Genomic DNA, 19406 nt, shown 5'->3' with positions numbered 1-19406 from the left:
ATGCGGTTACAACTCTTCTATTTTAGTTGACTTGTTCTTTATTTTATTCTCTATTTACATACTAATTTTCAAAAGATACTAGCATAAAAATGTAGCAGTTATAGTTTGGGGCACAGTTTGGTAATCAGAGGACATGGACATGATTCTTAAGTTTTAGCTTATGCCGTCAGCAAAATAAATAATGGGCATAGTATTTAAATTTTGTTTCCCCAACTTACTATTTGTGAAGTGAAGATAGGGCTCACTGGAGTCTAGTGTGATCTGAACTCACCCATGTTATGTGTAGAGCACTGGTCTGTGATCTGAACTCACCCGTGTTATGTGTAGAGCACTGGTCTGTGATCTGAACTCACCCATGTTATGTGTAGATCACTGGTCTGTGATCTGAACTCACCCGTGTTATGTGTAGAACACTGGTCTGTGATCTGAACTCACCCGTGTTATGTGTAGATCACTGGTCTGTGATCTGAACTCACCCGTGTTATGTGTAGATCACTGGTCTGTGATCTGAACTCACCCGTGTTATGTGTAGATCACTGGTCTGTGATCTGAACTCACCCGTGTTATGTGTAGAGCACTGGTCTGTGATCTGAACTCACCCGTGTTATGTGTAGAGCACTGGTCTGTGATCTGAACTCACCCGTGTTATGTGTAGAGCACTGGTCTGTGATCTGAACTCACCTATGTTATGTGTAGATCACTGGTCTGTGATCTGAACTCACCTGTGTTATGTGTAGAGCACTGGTCTATGATCTGAACTCACCTGTGTTATGTGTAGAGCACTGGTCTGTGATCCGAACTCACACGTTATGTCTAGAGCCACTGGTCAGTGGCTGCCACTCAGTTCAGAGTTTCTGATCAGAGGCCCTGGCATACAGCAGGGTTCTGGGTAAGTTCAGGGATTCAGGAAACATTGTTGATGACTTTGAACTCAGATTCCTGCTTTGATTGTAGCTGACTGCTGCTTCATATTGTAATTTTAGTTGAAAATGTTTTGTGTGTGCTTTCCCAGTGTTTACCCAACCATCTTGCCATATGCTAGAGACATACACGTTCTGCTCCTCTGCTCCTTTTGCGCTTGCCCTTGCTAGTGACCGGCCCACCCTCCACTAGGTGTGTGCTGCTTGGTGGATCCCTGCGTGGGTGGAAGTAACAATGTAAGCAGTCTTGGGTCTAGTGACTTGTTAGCAGAGGAAGATAAGCTTCCTTCTCATCCTGGTACAGAGTTGATGTGGTCAGCATTGACGCAGTTGGCCATTGGCCTGGCAGGGTTGTGGATTTAGGACTGGGGGAGAAAGTGGTCCCCAGGCTTATGGAGAATAGACAAGTACCTGTGGTTATCCTGTGTCAGGATGTGTTTTGTGATGGATGCTCAGTGTGAGCAGCTCAGGCCTGGCATGCTCTCCCCTGCCTTCCACAGGGTCCTGCTTTCAGTGGTCAGTGTTTTCTTACCACTGCTACTTCAGTGGGCATGGAACTCGCCACAGAGTTGGTAATGATGTGTTGTGGACTTTCTAGGAATGGTCTGACATCTAGTGCTGTGCTGCACTCAGACCCTGTTTTCTTTCTGGAAATTGAAGTCACCATGCCGGGACAGGGAAACACAAATAACCTGGTGATAACTGTCATGAAATATTTGCCAGGTTTGCTTTGAGGGGAGGAGAGCAGCAGAGAGGTTGTGCCTGGAGGTTCAGAATGCTCACAATTGGCCACCGGCCCCAGTCTTCAGTCTGTTGCTCAGTCAGCCTTACTCTTGTCCAGGTTCTGCTGGAGTTCTTCTAGTTCGTGAAATGGGACTTGTATTCATGAATACCCAATATGTGTGCACTGCCTAGATAGCTGTAGGGGTATAAGCAATAAGGAGACTCTACTCTCTAGAGGATCTCTCACTGGAGAAAGCACATACACACACACACACACACACACACACACACAGTCACAGAATGGATGATTGGTGATGTGGTAGGAGCAAGTCTGAGGGTAGAAAGGCTAAGGCACTTGGTCTGGGCACTCTAGTCCTAGTCATGCCCTCTCCAACTCCCCCTTCCAAAGGGCTCCTACTGCAAGGTCTCCTCCATACTTCCTCCATTCCAGTGCTGGGGATAAAGCAGTGCTTGCCTTTCCCGCTCGAGCTTGCTGTGTGCAAGCAGTCAAAAGGGCTAACTAGAAGTGCAGGGATCAGGCCTCTGTCATCTGAGCACAGGCCTGAAGGGCCTGGACAGGATGAACCCATAGGGTTCTCAAGTGAGAAAAGGAGGCATGCCCAGGACAGGAGCATCATAGGCCAGATGGAGCCTGATCCCTGAAAGCCTGGATTATTCATTTGCTAAGGTTGAAGGAAGCAGTTAAGGCCCCAGGTTGGTGACCTGCTGCTCCCAGGATGAATGCCATTGAGACACACCTGGCAGGAAGCATCCTGTATGAGTAGCTTAAGGTGTGGAGTGTCAGGATGCATGGCTCTGCCTTAGTTCTTCCTTCTGTGCTTCCCAGAAGACCTGGGAAGATTCAAATGATGTCCCTGAAGTGGGCCCAGGAGGAGAGCATGCCCTAGTATGCCACGCCAGAGAGAGCTCTGGGAGCTCTGGCTTGCAAGAGGAGAAAAGATGGCAGAAAAGATGGCAAATGAGCATTTCTCTTCTTTCTGTTTCAGAAGGGCCACTGGAGGATACTGACCCCAAGGACTTGTATCTCATTTCCAAAAACACCATGGCAGAGCCAGACTACATAGAAGATGACAATCCTGAACTAATTAGGCCCCAGAAACTGATCAATCCTGTCAAAACTTCCCGGAATCATCAAGATCTACACAGAGAACTCCTGATGAATCAAAAAAGGTACAGTGGTTTATAAATGCTTTTCCTGAAGGGATTTTTCAGGTAACTATCTTTAATGTCAGTTTTCTTTACCAACGCTTTCAAAGGCTTTTGTTTGTTGACCATATCTTAAGTCCTTGAGCCAGGTGGTCCCTCCAGAAAACATGGCCTCTGAAGATGCAGCTACTTCTAGCAAGTTTCCCAGTGACCCCTTTAAAGATACATGCTCTACTTCAGAAGAAGGACTGGCTGAGCCATAGAGGACAGTGTCCTCTATCCTTACCATAATACAAGATAATATTGCTTGAATTTAAAAATCTCTGTCTCTTACATTTGGGCGGGGGGAGTATAGGAAGCAGATGTAAATATTCCTAAATTATTTATAAGTGTCAGGGAGCAGTCTCCAGTGTCATATTGACTTTATTTAAGAGTGTCTTTCTTCTTTTATAAAGCACTCTTTTAAATTATTATCACTGTTTTCACTAAATTTTTAGAGGGGAGCAAAACACTTGCCTTGCCTCTTTAAAAAAAAAATCTATTTGATTTATTGTGTCATGGCTACTTTTGTTTGTTTGGCCAGTGTCATTGTAGTGGTATTGGGGCAGAGTAGACTGGGAAAACTGAAGATGTGAAGTTACTTTATTTAAGAACTAGTAGGCTTTGTTTACAACCATCTTCAGATCTTGTGTGATTACAGATCACTCATCTGCTAACTTTTTCCTTTGCCAAAAGGAAAAGGTCTTCCATTAAATCCAAAGAAGGATAATGCAAACCACGTTAAATATTGGGGTAGGTTTTTCTATCCTTTTTCCAGCCGTGCAGAGTGAAGGTCAGGGGTCCATGCAAAGCTTGCTCTGTGTTGATCTCATGCTTCCTCTCTCGTTCCTTCACTCTTTATCTCATGTATGTCATTATATATTGTATTTTTCTCTCTAAGCTGTCTTGGACTTTCTGTTTCTATCTTTTTTCAGTAAAAAAGATCTATATGTTAGGATGATTCTTGGGCCTCTTCTTTTGGTTTACTCAAACTCAAAATAGGATAGTAGTTGCAAGGTAGTAATACACACTGGGTTGTGGGAAAGGTAGTTGGAGGAGATGAAACACAGGATAAGACACTACAAACTGTAGCAAAGAAAGTAGACTGTCATTTCATGACACTGCCTCATTTGACTGAAAACCAGTAAGTGACAATGTCCCTATGGAGGTCTCCCCACCTGATGATCTTCCAACAAAGTGTGCACATTGTTTCTCAGGCAAGATTGCTTCCAAACTGTGGTCTGTGAGGAATGTAGATATTCCTGTTTTGTTTTAGGCACAAGAAGACCAAATGTATATTTTCTCTTCTCTATAATGTGCTACTAGAAATTACCAGACGTGTGTTCAGTTTAATTAATGGTAATCCGACAGGTGAGTGGTCACAATCCTGTGATTTGTGAAGAATTCCTGGGACGAGGAATCACTCCTTTGGCAAGCAGAGTATACCTGGGAGAACTGCCCTAAATATGTCTCCCAAACATTTTTTTTGTAGTTAACAAAATTAATTCTTCTAGGGATAAAAAGAAAAATGGGATTAAAGGCGGTTCGTAGAGAAAAATGTGGTAATTAAGTAAATTAGAAGGGGGGGTGTCAGAAAATGAGAGGGAGGGAGAATGAATGAGATCGACGCAGACAGGCCGGAGGAAACTCCACCCTTGCTTTGCGGAGTGTGTGTGTGGCTGGAGCTCTGGAACAGAGCTCCAACAAAGAACTGAAGGTAAAACCAGTCACTGCCCAGGACAAATATTCACAGGTCCTCCATATAATACACCTCCTCTCTTTGTCATTGTTTAGGTCATCTTGTTTCTGGATAATTTCTATCTGGTAGGGTTCTGCACTGGGTGTGACTGTTCATTTCTCTGGTTCTGTACTCTTCGTCAGTAACATAAAAGGACATCTCAAAAGGCATTGTAAAGGGATCGTTTTACTTACTGATTTTATTACTGTTTTTATTAAGGAGTTGGACAAAGGGGTTGCAATTCCTTAAGTCAGGTAATGAGTACAATGCTTCTTGGACAATATTGTCACCCCTTCCTTTGCCTTCCCTCCGGATCTTTTTTTTTTTTTTTTTTTGCAATTGAAAGATCAGTGTTAGAAAGGTCTTTTAAAAGTAAGAATGTTTCTAACATAATTTAAGAAGATTTTATCCTCTGTAGAGAGTAATCTTTTGCACAAATAAGATAGCCACTTAAGTACATTCCTCAAATGGTTCTTTGGCTTTCCATTTCTTTTTTTTTTAATCAAGTCTTGTAATTTATTTTATATTACTTAATTAACCATGATTTTGATTTTGATTTGGCCAGTTACATTGGTTTGGTTTTGCTGGAAGAACGACAGGGTATAAATTTCGAGGAGGAAGATAACAGACATAACAGAAGTCCTAATTCCTAAATCCTAATTTCCTTGATCACTTCACTTGGTGTTTCAATCAAACACACATCCTGTTTTCTTAAGTCACATTTCTTTATACTTTAAACCGCTATTTTTGACTAGTTCAACAACCTGCATTTTCTTTATCTCTTACTGAGCTACTAAATGCTTTTTGAAGAATTCAGTCTGAGACAGCTAAGTCTAGACATTTAGACTTTCTTACATTTTATTTGCATTTGGCTTTACATTTCTAAGTCAGTGGTTTCTAGTTCTCTGCATTTTCAGCTCTTCATGTAATCGTGCGTGTGTGTGTGTGTGTGTGTGTGTGTGTGTGTGTGTGTGTGTGTGTGTTGGGGTTTGAACTCAGAGCTGTCTCTGAGTGTTTGTGCCCAAAGATGGCACTCTACCACTAGAGCCACAGCTCCACTTCTGGCTTTTTTTGGTAGTTAAGTTAAGTTGGAGATGAGAGTCTAATGGACATTTCTGCCTGAACTGGCTTTGAACTGTGATCTGCATGAAGGGGAGCGTGTCATGTGACAGGGTGAGCCCTAAATCCCCCCTCTGGCTGCAAGCTGTTTCTGGTGAGGAAGTGACTCCGTTCATACAGCCTCGAGTGCACATGGAGTTCATTTGGGGATGGGCTGATTGTGAGCTTTTCAGTCTGCTCCTGAATGTGCTTCGTGGTTGTGTGTAGCATGAAATATACCTTGCCAAGTTGCACATTTTATACACTAGTGAGTGTCACACTGCAACCTTTTTGGAGGGTAGTTTGGTAAGAATCATCAAAATATAACTTGCACAGATGCAAACAGTTGCAAACAGCTGTTCTGCTTCTGTGAGTCTAACCAAGGGAAAAGTGTTGGTCTAAGTATACCACCAGAGGTGTAAGTATACCAACAGAGGCTCATTCCCTCCTGGTTTTTAGTATGAGCAGTTGGTGTCTGTCAGTAAGGAAGAGGCGGAATGATGGGCCTCCTCACTCGTGCAGGTGTGCAGGAGAGAAGAGCTCTGTGTTGTTACAGGTGGAGGACTTATGGAAGAACACAGGCCAAACGGTAGATACAACTATCTCTAGGTGCAGGAGGGGGCAGGGCTTGGTGGGCAAAGGCAAGACAAGGGCCTTGTGTGATTTTCTGGACCACCGTTGCATGGAATATAATATAAGTGGTGTTTCCTATATTTGCTTAATGAGGAAGATTTAGAGTGTGCTTTTACCTTTTATGAATATAGATAAATTCCCCACCTCTCTTTTTTCAGAGAACACTTACTAATTCCATTGTCTTTACTACTGGCTTTGTCTACTGTAGTAGGACCAGACTTGGGGAATTTGTTCGTCTTTCAGGAGGAGGCCACCTGGACTCACTTGTTCCCTTGTCAGTCACAGAGAGATTGAAAGTACTTGTTAACGTAGATGTCAGAACTGATTGAAGTTGCTGTTCTTGCACACGCGATGAGATTGTAGTTAATTTAGGAAACCTGGAAGAGCAGATTGGCAGTGCTTTGCTTTTCCATTCAGCATAGGAAGCTAAGTGATCCACGTGATCACATACCGAGTAAGTAGAGATGAATTCTTGACCTGCGATAGCCTAGTGGCAAGAGTGCCTGCCTCGGATACACGAGGCCCTAGGTTCGATTCCCCAGCACCACATATACAGAAAACGGCCAGAAGCGGTGCTGTGGCTCAAGTGGCAGAGTGCTAGCCTTGAGTGGGAAGAAGCCAGGGACAGTGCTCAGGCCCTGAGTTCAAGGCCCAGGACTGGCCAAAAAAAAAAAAAAGCATCATTTTCCTCGTTATTCTGCTTCTAGATAGTTTATCTTTCTGTCACCATTATGAAGAATCTTTGAGTAGAGGTGAATACTGAGTAGTTTAAGCCCATTGGTATTTTGTAATGGAGTGTGAGTTTATTGTGTCATACCTCAAAGTTTGTTCAGTGGCTTTTGAATAACCGAGGTGAATTTAATAATAGTTGAAGTTAATTTTGCCAGTGAAATATTAGAAGAGAAACATGCCTGAAATTTAAATTATTCAGGTAAGTAAATTCTTAATTTTAAGTCTTTTAATTCCATCTATAGTTACATATGAAAGTTTTTTGATAGTCAGGAAACTGAGAAAGTCTTTGTTTACATTATTTAAAAGCAGATTTTCCTATGGTTAATAATACTACTCACCAAACATAGTTCCTCGTGAACATCTTTTATTAGGGTGAGTGAAGATTTAATTTCCAGGACATTCTATCTGTACCTTTGTACTTCTATACACTCTAGATAACTGTGAGAAAACTAATTAAATCATAAAAGTGGCTGGCTTCCTTGTTTCACTGGAAATTTGGCCAATTTTTATATTAATTAACCCTAAGTTATGCTAATAAAAAGAGACAAATGTTAGATGTTCTTTCTCATAAGAGATGGAATATGTTGATCTTCACTGCTTAAACAACTTTTAAAATATTGTGACATACGTGTGTGTGTGTGTGTGTGTGTGTGTGTGTGTGTGTGTGTGATCACTTGAACCACAGATCTACTTGTTTTTTGTTGTTAATTGGAGATAGAGTTTCATGGACTTTCCTACTTGGGCTGGCTTCAAACCAAGATCTTCAGATCTCAGCTTCCTGAGTAGCATATAGATTATAGGTGTGAGTCACTGGTGCCTGTCTTTTATTGTGATTATTAAACATCTAGGTGGGAGAGATGCCAGAATTAAAAATAAAAATCTAGATTACCCAGGAAGTGTGAAGTTGATGATTAATTTGCTGTTGTGATTTGTGAGCTTGGAAAGGGGTTGAGAAAGGTGTATGGGTGAACTTTATAGAACCAGGGCACCAATTTTCAAGAATTGTTACTTAACAGTTATTCAGCTGACTGCTAGACGGTCAGACGGTCAAAGGGAGTTAATTAGCATAGTTAGAAGCTGACACAGTGTATACTGTATTGCACACAGTGGGGGGGGAGGGTCACCATACATTTCTAGAATTTTCTAGCTCTTTGGAAGATACTTTCTCCTTGCCCTTTCCTCCTTGCTTGATGAGTTTCTGTACACTGTCTAGTAACCATTGGCTTCGTGGGAGGCTCACAGTAATTCCAGTTTCATAGAATCACATTTCTACTCATAAGCTAAGTGTCCTAAGTTAACATTAACGTTGCTTATCATTGCTAATGCTTTTTTTTTTGGCAGGGGTCTTGCTCCTCAGAATAAGCCAGAGTTGCAGAAGGTGATGGAAAAGAGAAAACGAGACCAAGTAATAAAGCAAAAGGAAGAAGCAGCACAGAAGAAGAAATCAGACTTGGAGCTAGAACTGTTAAAGAGGCAGCAGAAGTTGGAGCAGGTAGGGGCTATGGGAACAGTTGAGGAAGCCTGTGGGGTAGGCAAGGTTTCCCAAACATGATGGATAGAAAGGCTCGTACATGGACAGAAACATAGCAGCAGGTGGCATAAATTGCATTCACGGCAGAGGTTGAGAATTCTACTGAGGACCTAACAGAAAGGCTGATGTCCAAAAATATCAGAGAAGTGTGAGTCAATTCACACAGCTACCCTCAGACTCCACAGTAACTGTGTGCTGACCTCAAGATTTGTTTTGTATTTTTGTCATCACTGGATGTTGTGTGTGGCAAAAAGCAACTGATTCCTTTTTTTCTCTATAATATTTAACCCAGAGGCACAGATTATATCTCCAATTTCCTCCCTCCCCCCCTCATCTTTTTTTAAGTGGGGGACCACTTTCCATCAGAAAGACAAGAGTGTTTTGAAAAGTTTCTTAGTTTGTAAATAATTTTCCTGTTTTTGAAATCCATTTAGCTTGAACTTGAGAAGCAGAAATTGCAAGAAGAACAAGAAAATGCCCCAGAGTTTGTGAAGGTGAAAGGCAATCTCAGGAGGACAGGCCAGGAGGTGGCCCAAGCCCAGGAGTCCTAGGCTGCGCAGAGACCTGGCGTGTCCCCTCGTTCCCGCAAGAGCTAGGTCAGACCTTGCTTCCTTAGCTCTCACTTCAGGGCCAGAGCCCCACCAGAGAACCCAGCCAGCTGAGAATCCCAACTGTTGAAAGGACTTCGTTGGATCGTCCTACAATCTGGTTGGATAAAGTATATATGACAGGTATAGAACCCATTGGCCAAATAAAGGATATCATTGACCAGCAACTAAGTTGGAATAATGGACCCATGTTGAGAGACTTAAAAATGAAATAAAAAAGAAACGGAAAACAAGGAAGTGGACACTGGAATAAATTCTTGAAAGTTGCACTGTTTGGTTTTCTTTCCAATCCAAGTTTAGGAGGGCATTGAGCCTTGTTTCTCTAAAAAGTTAAAACCTGTGTAATGCTTCTGGTTATCTAGTAGATAATTTAGATGACATACGAGTGTATTGACTTTAATGCATCCAATATTTGTAAATTTATTTGGAGAAATTTGAAATTTTTCTAGCTTAATTTATCCTTGGACCCATGTTAGAATTAAAAGCAGAGGGTGATAATGTTAATGTTGAGCACAGTTGCTAGGTTTGTTGGCACTAAAATTCGGAAATGGGGTAAGAAAGTTAAAAAAAAAAAACAACGCACCGTCTAACTTGATCTTGTTTTAATTGCTTTTGGTTCTGTGAGGATTTGCTGCTTAGTGGCATTCCACTTCTAAGGGCCATGAGGTCAGTCCATCTATGGCTTTAACAACCTATAGGTTTTCTATTCAGTTTCATTTTTTAGTTTCTTGCTGAGCTATTCCTTGAGATGAAAGAATTCTTCAGTCTTAGAGAATGGAATGATTCTGTACAACCCAGCTTTGTCAAAAGGATAAGGTCCAGAATCTTCTCATCTCCTGAGAGCAGGGTAGGTGGAGTTCCTAATTAGGAGTTGGAGATGTGGACTTTAGGTATTTTAATGTGAAGCAAAGATCTGTCTGGAGGAGGCCTTATTGGAAGGGTTTATAGTGTTTGTGCATTAGGAATATCATTTAGAATCCTGGCTTTGAAAAGTTCTGACTAATGATTGCATCTCTCTTGCTCTTTTCTTTTGAAGAAAGCCAATTTCAGCACCTCTCCTCAAGGGGATGCTATTGGAAGGATTATGTTGATGACTACTGTAGTGTGTCTCAGGAAAAGCTGAGGGCAGGATGAGGCAGCTTTGCTTCCTCACGCTAGCTAGCACAGCATGCAGAGACACCCAAGTGACAAGTAACAGCAGAGTTCTCATGCATGATTAATTTTACACTGCTGGTGTGGGACAGTGTTTGTGGATTTTGTATGGTCTCCCTAGAGAAAATTCAACTAGTCATTGTAGTGTTGGAGCCCCCTTGTAATTCCTTTCAAGGTGCCTAGAAAGCTTGATCTAGAGCTTCAGGATTCTTAATTAGTAGAGTAAATATGGTCTTTCCATTGGAATGCTTTAGTCTGGTGGCTGACAGGTCCATATTCAGTCCAGATGTGAACAAGGTAGCAGTAAATGGCTGGGAAACTCACCCCCAGAGGAACATGTTAGCTGTTTATGCCTGGTGTAAATTGTCTCATTGGCGGCAAGTATTATCTAAGTAAACCGAGATGCTTACTGATAAAATGCTGCTCCTTCCTAGCTTGCTTTCAAAGTTTTGTATGGTCGCTATTTTGTTGTCCGTCTTTCTTTTGAGAGAAGAAAGTGCTGTCACTGGTTGAGTTGAAAGAGCCTCTCTGATTGCCCGTGTGTGTGTGAGTGGCCTAATGATGTGGTTTGTAAAGTGAAGCTTGGGGCTGGCTCCTGCCTTTTGATCCAACTGTATGTTACTAGATCTTGAGATCTGTGTTCCCAGAGCGATTCTACCACTTGACAGAATTCTTAAAGGCTCTTTCAGGCTCCTCCTAATGGATTGATTCTGCTCACCCAACACTGGGGAAAAAAATAAAACAATATGCTTCTCCAGTCACATTCGGATCTGCAGGATTATCTGTAGTTAAAACCACGAGTTCTGGCCCAAACAAGCTTGTAAATAGCATGAAGTGATGGCTTATGCAGAATAGCAGGATGGACTAAGTAGCAAAGCTCTCTGAAGCTGTCTGAGCAGCTGGGCTAAAGGAGCCTCAGTTTACTACAAAGGTGGTCAGTCTCTCCTCACACCTTGCTTTGCCCTGAGGGCTTGTGAACATCTGTGCAGTTTTGAGCTTTGAGCCACATTTTGTCAAAACTTGGCTCCATTTTTCCACTCTGTGGTTTTCTTAAAATAGTTCAGTGTTTATTATAGTCTCCTGGTAGTAAAGTAGTGTTGCTTTCTAAGCTATAACAGTTGACTTTATTCTTCTACTCCAAGAAATCTTGACTTGTTTGAGTGTATATATTATATATAAAGGGAGCCTTAATGGATTTGTTTTCATAATTTAATATTTTTTGTATTTGCTCTTATATAATTGTTTTTAATGGAAAGTATTACAGAATCGAGGGTGGAATTCTTAGAACCAAAGTTATTCTTAATAAAAATCACCACATGCTTGGACCATGCCTCCATGTTTGTCTGAAGTGTTTAAGGCGGGTGTGTGGAGCTGGGAGAGGGGGGTGTGCTCACTTCGAAGGTCGGAAGGTGTTTCTGGAGTCTCCCTTTGGTGATTGTCCTTTTTGACAGCTTCCCCCCCACACCAAAAAAAAAACACCCAAAAACCAAAAAGGACTGAGACACAGCATCTAGTCCCATGCTCCCAATACCACCCAAAAGTACAAGTGTTAGCATGAATGCACACACTTGTTTTTCTGCCTATATCTGTTGACATGAGTGTACACTAACATAACTCCTCCCAACTCTGTCCCTCATTCTTCTACCTCCAACCCTGAGATGGGAATCTTTTTGCCCAAGGCTGACCTCAAACCACAATCCTCCTTATCTTCACTTTCTAAGTATCTGGGATTACAAACTGTGCCAATGCCCTGGGCTGCCTACTAATTATTTGACTGAATTAAGAAGGAAACCAGAATTTTCCGTAAGCATTTGAACAGGTATTGTAAATGTAGTTAAATTATCTCAGTTTCAACTGCAACTGTGATTTAATACGGTTGATTTCTTGGAGCCTTTCAAATACCTTAAAGAGTGTAGGATTCTTGTACATTAAAAAAAAAAAACCCACATGAACTTTATCAAGCCTTACATCCAGTACTTCTATATTCATATATTCCTTTCCTACTGGGTGGCCGTATTTATTTTCCTCTCCTCCTAGGGACTCACTTGTACTCCATTTCCTGGGCTTGTAGTAATCCAGTCATGCCTAAAGAAAAAGGAACATCTTAGACTAATTGAAGGAGCAAGGTATGTATGGTTTAGTGATTCTTGCCTCCACAAAGCCTGATTGACAGTCTACCTAATTCAACTGTGGGCCATAGGCCTTGGAATGGAAGCGCCCCCCCCCCCTTTTTTTTGTGCTGGTCTTGGGGCTTGAACTTTGGGCCTGGGCTCTGTCCCTGAGCTTCTTTACTCAAGTCTAGCGCTCTACCACTTGAGCCACAATGCCACTTTCTGGCATTTTCTGAGTGGTTTATTGGAGGAAAGAATCTCATTGATTTCCTGCCTGGTCTGGCTTCAAACCTCAGATCTCAGCCTCCTGAGTAGTTAGGATTACAGGAGTGAGTCACTGGCATCTAACTCAGAGTGGCCCTTCCTTATACAAAACCGATTGATTCTTCATTGTTCATGAGATTTTTATTTCATTTTAATGCTAGTCTAGGTGCTTGAAATCAGGTCCTCACACTCTTGCTTGGTTTTTTTTTTTTTTTTATAAGTCAAGGCTGTTGTTGCTCTACAACTTGAGCCACACTTCCACTTCCTGCTTTTTACTGGTTGATTGGAGATAAGAGTTCCTCACATTTGTCTGCCTAGGATTTCTTCAAACTTCAGTCCTCAGATCTCAGCCTCCTGAGTAGCTAGGATGACAGATACAAGCTACCAGCACCCAGCTTTCATGGCAGTTTTTTTAATACCTCATCATTTATTTTAATTGCTGGAAACTTAGTATCCTCTCTCAGATGTCTTAATACAGTACAGCATTGCTGTATTTTATTTTTCTACATATACAGAAGTAAACTTCAAGGCCATTAAGTAAAAAAGCAATTGGTATAACAGTATAATACCATTTACAAAAAAATGTTGAAGGTATATTAAGGCATCTGTTCAAAAATGCAAAGAGATAGAAGTTTATTAAACAGTGGTTACTTCTGGGCTTCTGTGGAATCTGCATTTTTTTTGAATTTTTGTTTAATAAGGTTTCTGTATTTGCTAGTGTTCAGAAAGACATAGAAACAACTCCACATACTTATTATGGACTTCCCTCAAAATTTAAGTGCTGTGCATTTTATAATTATTTGCATGCATCGTGTGTGTGCAGGGAAAGCATGATAGACAAGAGGGAAACAATGATTTTAATGTTCCCAAACTGCATCCACCCACAACGGATACAGCCAAAGGGCAAAAAGAAAGAATAAAGAAGAATCTAGCCTTCACAGAGTGGCACGTAGGAATGGTTGGGATCTTTCTTCCCCCCCATAGTGGTTAATCTTGGTTGTCAGTGTGCTCTGGTTGAGATACCTAGAAGACTGGTTAAGGCACACTTTTGAGTGTGGCTGTCAGGGCCTTTCCAGAGTTGATTGGCATGTAGGTCAGCAAACTGAAGACCCACCTCTAAAATGCAAATAGCAGAGGTTGGGGATATGGCCTAGTGGCAAGAGTGCTTGCCTTGCATACATGAAGCCTTGGGTTCAATTCCCCAGCACCACATATACAGAAAACGGCCAGAAGTGGTGCTGCGGCTCAAGTGGCAGAGTGCTAGCCTTGAGCAAAAAGAAGCCAGGGACAGTGCTCAGGCCCTGAGTCCATGCCCCAGGACTGGCAACAAAAACAAAGCAAAATATAGCAGAAGGGAGAAATAGTACCCCCTCCCCCCACAAGTTGATTCTTCTGTGACTGTTTTGTTGTTGTTTGCTTGCTTTTGTGTGTGTGTTTTTTTTGGGGGGGGGGTTGTTTTGATTCTCACTTTTTCCTCTGGCATCAAACTCCAGCTTAGCACAGATTCTCCTGCCTGCCAGCCTCCAGGCCTTGGGGCGGATGGGGGGGGGGGCGGGGGGTTGCATCATTGGTTTGAAAGTTTCTGGCTTCTGGGAATGAACAGCTACTGTTTTCCCCAGCTTCTTGCCTGCCTGAAGACAGCCACGGCAGGACCAACTATACCATCACCTTCTGTGTGGTTCTGGTCTTGTGGAAGACTCTCGAACAGACCCGAGCCTGAGGTTCTGCTGGGCAACCATCTCTGCTCTTGACATTTTCCCTCTGCTCCTGGGAATGAAGGCAATGTGGTTACTGTTCTTGGGTTCTTCTTGTAGTTGTGTTTCCTGGCTGGAGTGAAGGTGGCTGGGAAAGTGAGGAAATGGCAGGTGTGGTAATGAGATACTGGTTCTCAGTGCGCAGGGCCTGGGAGGAGCCCGGATTAGTCAATCACAGGCCTATCAAATGTTCTTTCTCGGATGATGGTGAAGCTTGTTTGCCTTCTTCCTTGGTTCCAGGTGGAGTCTTCCTCGTGTTACTAAGCATACATTTGGTTCTTCTTGTGGCTGAAGGCTGGGGATTTAAGCCTGACAAGAGGGTATGTCAGGAACTGGAAAAATACTGGCACCTAACCTTTTCTGAAGCTTAGGAGAAGCTGGGACAGAGGGTGGCGTAGAATAGACTTAGCAGGAACAGCAGTGGCCGCTTCCCCTGTTCAGACGTGGAGCCTGCAGCTTATGCCCTATTCAGGTTCCTCTCTCCTGGGTCAGCTGCCCATGGTTATTCATTCAAGAAGTTCCAGGAAATTGCACCCGTGTCTATCGGGTACCAGGAAGGAGGTGGAGGGACCTAAAACAGTGAAACTCACCCAGCAAGACAATGTCCCATACAATGGACCATGAGCCCGAAGCAGGGTTCACAGGGAGCCTCCGTTGTGGACAAGGAAAACAAACAACCCACCTATCACCTCATGTGAGCTGAGAGGATTTTCTGGTCACTGGGACTTGGCTTTCACTTGCTGAGTTGGAACACTTCTCCCTTTCACCCTTTTTTAATTCCTTACTGATTTCAGTGTTTCTCAAAAGATAAAAAGGCAGATCAAGTAACTACAAGTGCATCCTGAATTATGCTCACAAGGCAGCGTGCTAAAGCCGTTCCAGCCCTCCCAAGTGTTTATCATCCTGTTCAGAGATAAGACATTGCCTAAGAGGAAATAAATAATAATGGCATTAGCTAAAATGCCAGGCGAACACTGTGAAGATAATATGTATAGGCGTGAATGAAGACAAGAACTGGGCACCCATTAAATCAAGTGGCATTGTTGCCAGATGGACGCTCACGTAATTGTTCTCGGAGGAAGGCGGTCGGATTTAAAAGTCCCAATATTTTAAATTAAATGTGAATTTTATTTCTCCTTGAACTTCCTGTCTGCCTCCCTATTATTCAAGAATTAAGACAGGACAATCTTTTGAGTAGCAGTAATAGGCCAGAGAGGGGAGAAAGGAGGGGGGAAGTCGGGAGGGGGGGGTGGGTGTTAGCAAATGAGCCTAGCACCTCCTCCCCTCCATTGCTTACAGTGTTGACATTTATTCCTGGTGTGTTTTCTGTTAGGCTGTGGGCCTGGTGGGTATTTTGTTGTTGTTCATGCTTGCTAGTCCTCTGGATTGAACTCTGAGCCTGGATGCTGTCCCTGAGGGCTTTTTTCTTGGGGGGGGGGGTGTTGGTGCTCAAGGCTAGCATTCTACACTCGAGCCGCAGCTCCACTTCAAGCTTTTGGAGCCAAGTGTCTCATGGACTTTCCCGCACTGGCTTGCTGCAAACCTCGATCCTCAGATCCCAGCCTCCTGCATAGTTACAGGCGTGATCTGCGGATGCCTGGGTCTGTTTCAGTTTGTTTCCTTGAGTGAAATCTGAAGTTCTGTGTAGTTGTCACCTCTTACCTAGTGGCAGGCTGTCTGCCTGCCATGGGTCCTGGCTCTGGGAGAGCTTGCTGCAGCTCACGGCCAGGCTGCTTGTCCGCATTTGTCATGAAGCTCCACATGGGCAACTCGATGCTTAGCCATTCATATTCAGTCCCTGATTTCTGGGTGCTCAGAGTCGAGGAAGGAGACAAACATGAAAAGAACCACACAGGGAATGACAACTGGGGTGGGGGGATTAAAAAAATGAAGCATGGATTCTGGTACCGTGTGTGTGTGTGTGTGTGTGTGTGTGTGTGTGTATTGTATATATGTTTATCTGAATTAGGGAAGGGAAGGGGAACATCAAATTGGTGAGACAAAAGGTAAACGGGGAACCAATGCAATGGCAATTCTTATAAGACAATAATATGCTGTAAGCCAGTTGTACAACTTGGGGGTGGGGGTGGGGAGGAGGGAAGGTGGGAGAAAATGAGGGAGGAGGTAACAAGTTTGACAAGAAATGTACTCACTGTCTTACATATGTAACCGGAACCCCTCTGTACATCACCCTGACAATAAAAATTAAAATAAAAAAGAATAAGAATAAATAAAAGGAAAACAAAAAAATGAAGTATAATTGAGAACAGGTGCCTCACCCCTCTCCTCCCTCCCTCCCTCCCTCCCTCTCCCTCCCTCCTTTCCTCCCTTCCTCCCTGCCTTTCTCTCCTCTCTTCTCCTCTCCAAGATTATTTGTAAGTCAAAGTCGAACAACTTAATTGCTTCCATGTAAAACCTATCAAGACAATTTAGTGATGTAAGTTATGCAAATTATAGAACTATATTCATAGACAGTCCCCTGCGTGGTTCCGGGGGTGTGAGAATCCTCTCTGTACTTCTTTTATATCAGCTGCTCTGCATTATTGGATTTGACCAAGCGTAGACTGAAAATGTTGGGGATAAATTGCATCAGTACTGAGCATGTACACATTTTTCTTGTCATTATTATTCCATTAAGAATACAGGACGTTTGTTTACTTAGCATGTATATTATAGCAGGTGTTACAAGCAATCTAAAGATGATTTAAAGTAGGAAGGTTGATGTAGGTTATATACAAATCTTACAATGCTTTATACAGGAGACTGGAGCATCATGGATTTGGCCATCTTGGCCAAAGACTTAGAAATCTCTTTCCCTTCCTCTTCTCCCTTCTTTTACCCACCCCTCCCCTCCTCTCTTTTCCTTCCTCCCTCCCTTCTTTTTCTTCCTTTCTATTTTTTGTGCTGGACCTGTGGCTTGAACTCAGGGCCTGGGTACCCTGAGCTTTTTGTTGTTGTTGTTTTAACCACTTGAGCCATAGCTCTACCTCCGGCTTTTTTGATGCTTTATTGGGGTTAAGAGTCTCATGGATTTTCCTGCCAGGTCTGGTTTTGAACCATGATCTTCAGATCTCAGCCTCTTTCATAGCAAGGATATAGATGTGAACCACAGGCCCCAGCCTTTCCTTCCTTTTTAAAAAACCAAAACCTGGGAAACAGCTGGTCGGTTGGGGCAGCTTGTTCAGGTCACCCTGGCTCCTGGGATTGGCAGCTCTGTCTCAGAGTGTGGGCAGCATTATCTTCTTGCTCAGTGATCTGTAGGGCACTTGTTTGTCAAGTGACTTCAACAAAAATACAGGATAACACCACTAAGTTTATTTTCTGTAAAAATGGCAGGACAGCCAGGTGCCAGTGGCTTACATCTGTAATCCTAGTTACTCGGGAGGCTAAGATCTGAGGATCTCAGTTCAAAGCCAGCCTCAGCAGGAAAGTCTGTGAGATTCTTATCTCCAATTAACCACCAGAAAATGGAAAGTGGCACTATGGCTCAAAGTGGTAGAGTGCTAATCTTGGGTAGTGCCTAGGCCCTGAGTTCAAGCCCCATGACTGACCATGACAACCACCACCACCACCAACAAAACAAGATATGCTCAAGATGAACTTGAGCATATTAAGAAAAATTCATTGTTGATCTGCATTTCCCCTGCCTTTCTTTATATTGTATGGTTTGTGGAAACAAAAATGTGCATATATGCACAAATATGCATTTATGTGCAAGTATATTTATATATGCAAGTGAACATTTGCATGTGCGCAAATACATTTTCACATATTTATATATGCAAATGTATCTGATTTTATTTCTAAAGTGGACAGTTTTCCGGGTCTTTAGTGCTGGGAAGAAGTTGAGACACAAATCCACGTTGAACTTGCCATTTTTCTCTCCATACACTCTCCCAAAGTAAATTTTGCTTGAAACAAATGCAAAAGGATAAACCCAGCATATTTTGTATCCTGACGACGCTCGGTTAGTCGAGTCTGCTGCTTTCTGAGCTGCCCTTGCTCAATGACTGGACTTCGAGGCTGGAGTAGATGAATTTGTATTATTGGGGTTTTAACTGAATTTCCCCCCCTCTCCTTAGCTGTATTTTCCCTCTGACTATTGGCTTCTTGCTGAAGAGGATGTGAGAACCGGCAGGGTTTTCCACAGCAGAAAAATATCTACACTTGAATTGTTTCAACATACCCAAAGCAATTCAAATTAGGCAGGACTTATATGTGTGCGTAGATCCGGGCAATGGACAATTTTGGATTGCAAATTCAGCTCCAAAATACCAGCTTGAGACCTAGGACCCCACCCTGACCTCTCTCTGTGGATGCTGCGGGCCGATCACCATTCATGTAGCCTAGGACCCACGAGAGCCCTCAGTGACCCACAGAAGCGGGAGCCTGGGCAGTCATGGTGAATCCACACATGCAGTTATCCACACACCACAAGACAGACAGCAGGGTCACGGCCCAAAGCACAAACCCACACTGCACACTTCCGTCCTTCCTCTTCCCTGTTCAGTTTTTTTTTTTTTTAAGGCAGGAAGATTTAATATACAGTAATGATTTGGATTTTTCCAAACTGCAGGCTGTATATAGTTCCTCTCTTGGAGAAATCAGGAGTGAATACCCCTCCTACCCCGTCCTGCCCTCGCTTTTTCAGTGCTACGTATTAATTTCCCCTCCCTTCTTCCTCTCTCCTTTTTACACAATGAAATTCAGAACAAAAGAGGTCTTCATTTCTGATCATGAACCGCCACAAATTCTTTTCTGCCAGCCTGCAATATTGAGGGGCCTAATGTCTAGCCTTGGGGTTCAAGTGCTTTTGCTTTCTTTCATTGACCCTCACCAGAGTTCCCAACCATGGAAGCTCACCCACCCAGGAGTGCTGGCTCTTCTGAGGGCCTTATGTGGGCATCTTCAACGTGTCTATGTTCCATGATGGCTT

General features: G+C 42.9%; 1 protein-coding gene across 5 annotated transcripts in view; it reads left to right on the top strand.

The window, feature by feature from the left end:
* Nucleotides 1–11069, top strand: part of Fam107b (family with sequence similarity 107 member B) — a 68991-nt gene extending 57922 nt beyond the window's left edge. For 4 of the 5 annotated variants that reach the window (XM_048367448.1, XM_048367447.1, XM_048367445.1 and 1 more), the window contains 3 exons: nt 2651–2834; nt 8392–8542; nt 9016–11069. In XM_048367448.1, the coding sequence (XP_048223405.1) occupies nt 2707–2834; nt 8392–8542; nt 9016–9132 (396 nt within the window). In that variant the 5' untranslated portion in view covers nt 2651–2706 and the 3' untranslated portion in view covers nt 9133–11069. Of the gene's footprint in view, nt 1–1092; nt 1114–2650; nt 2835–8391; nt 8543–9015 lie in introns of those variants that run through there. The other variant, XM_048367449.1, reaches the window with a different exon arrangement.
* The last annotated feature ends 8337 nt before the right edge of the window (nt 11070–19406 follow it).

This window comes from Perognathus longimembris, chromosome 18 (genome assembly GCF_023159225.1).
Source record: "Perognathus longimembris pacificus isolate PPM17 chromosome 18, ASM2315922v1, whole genome shotgun sequence".
NCBI classification, from domain to species: domain Eukaryota; kingdom Metazoa; phylum Chordata; class Mammalia; order Rodentia; family Heteromyidae; genus Perognathus; species Perognathus longimembris.
The sequence above is the reverse complement of the archived record's forward strand: the minus strand, read 5'-3'. Positions and strand labels throughout refer to the sequence as shown.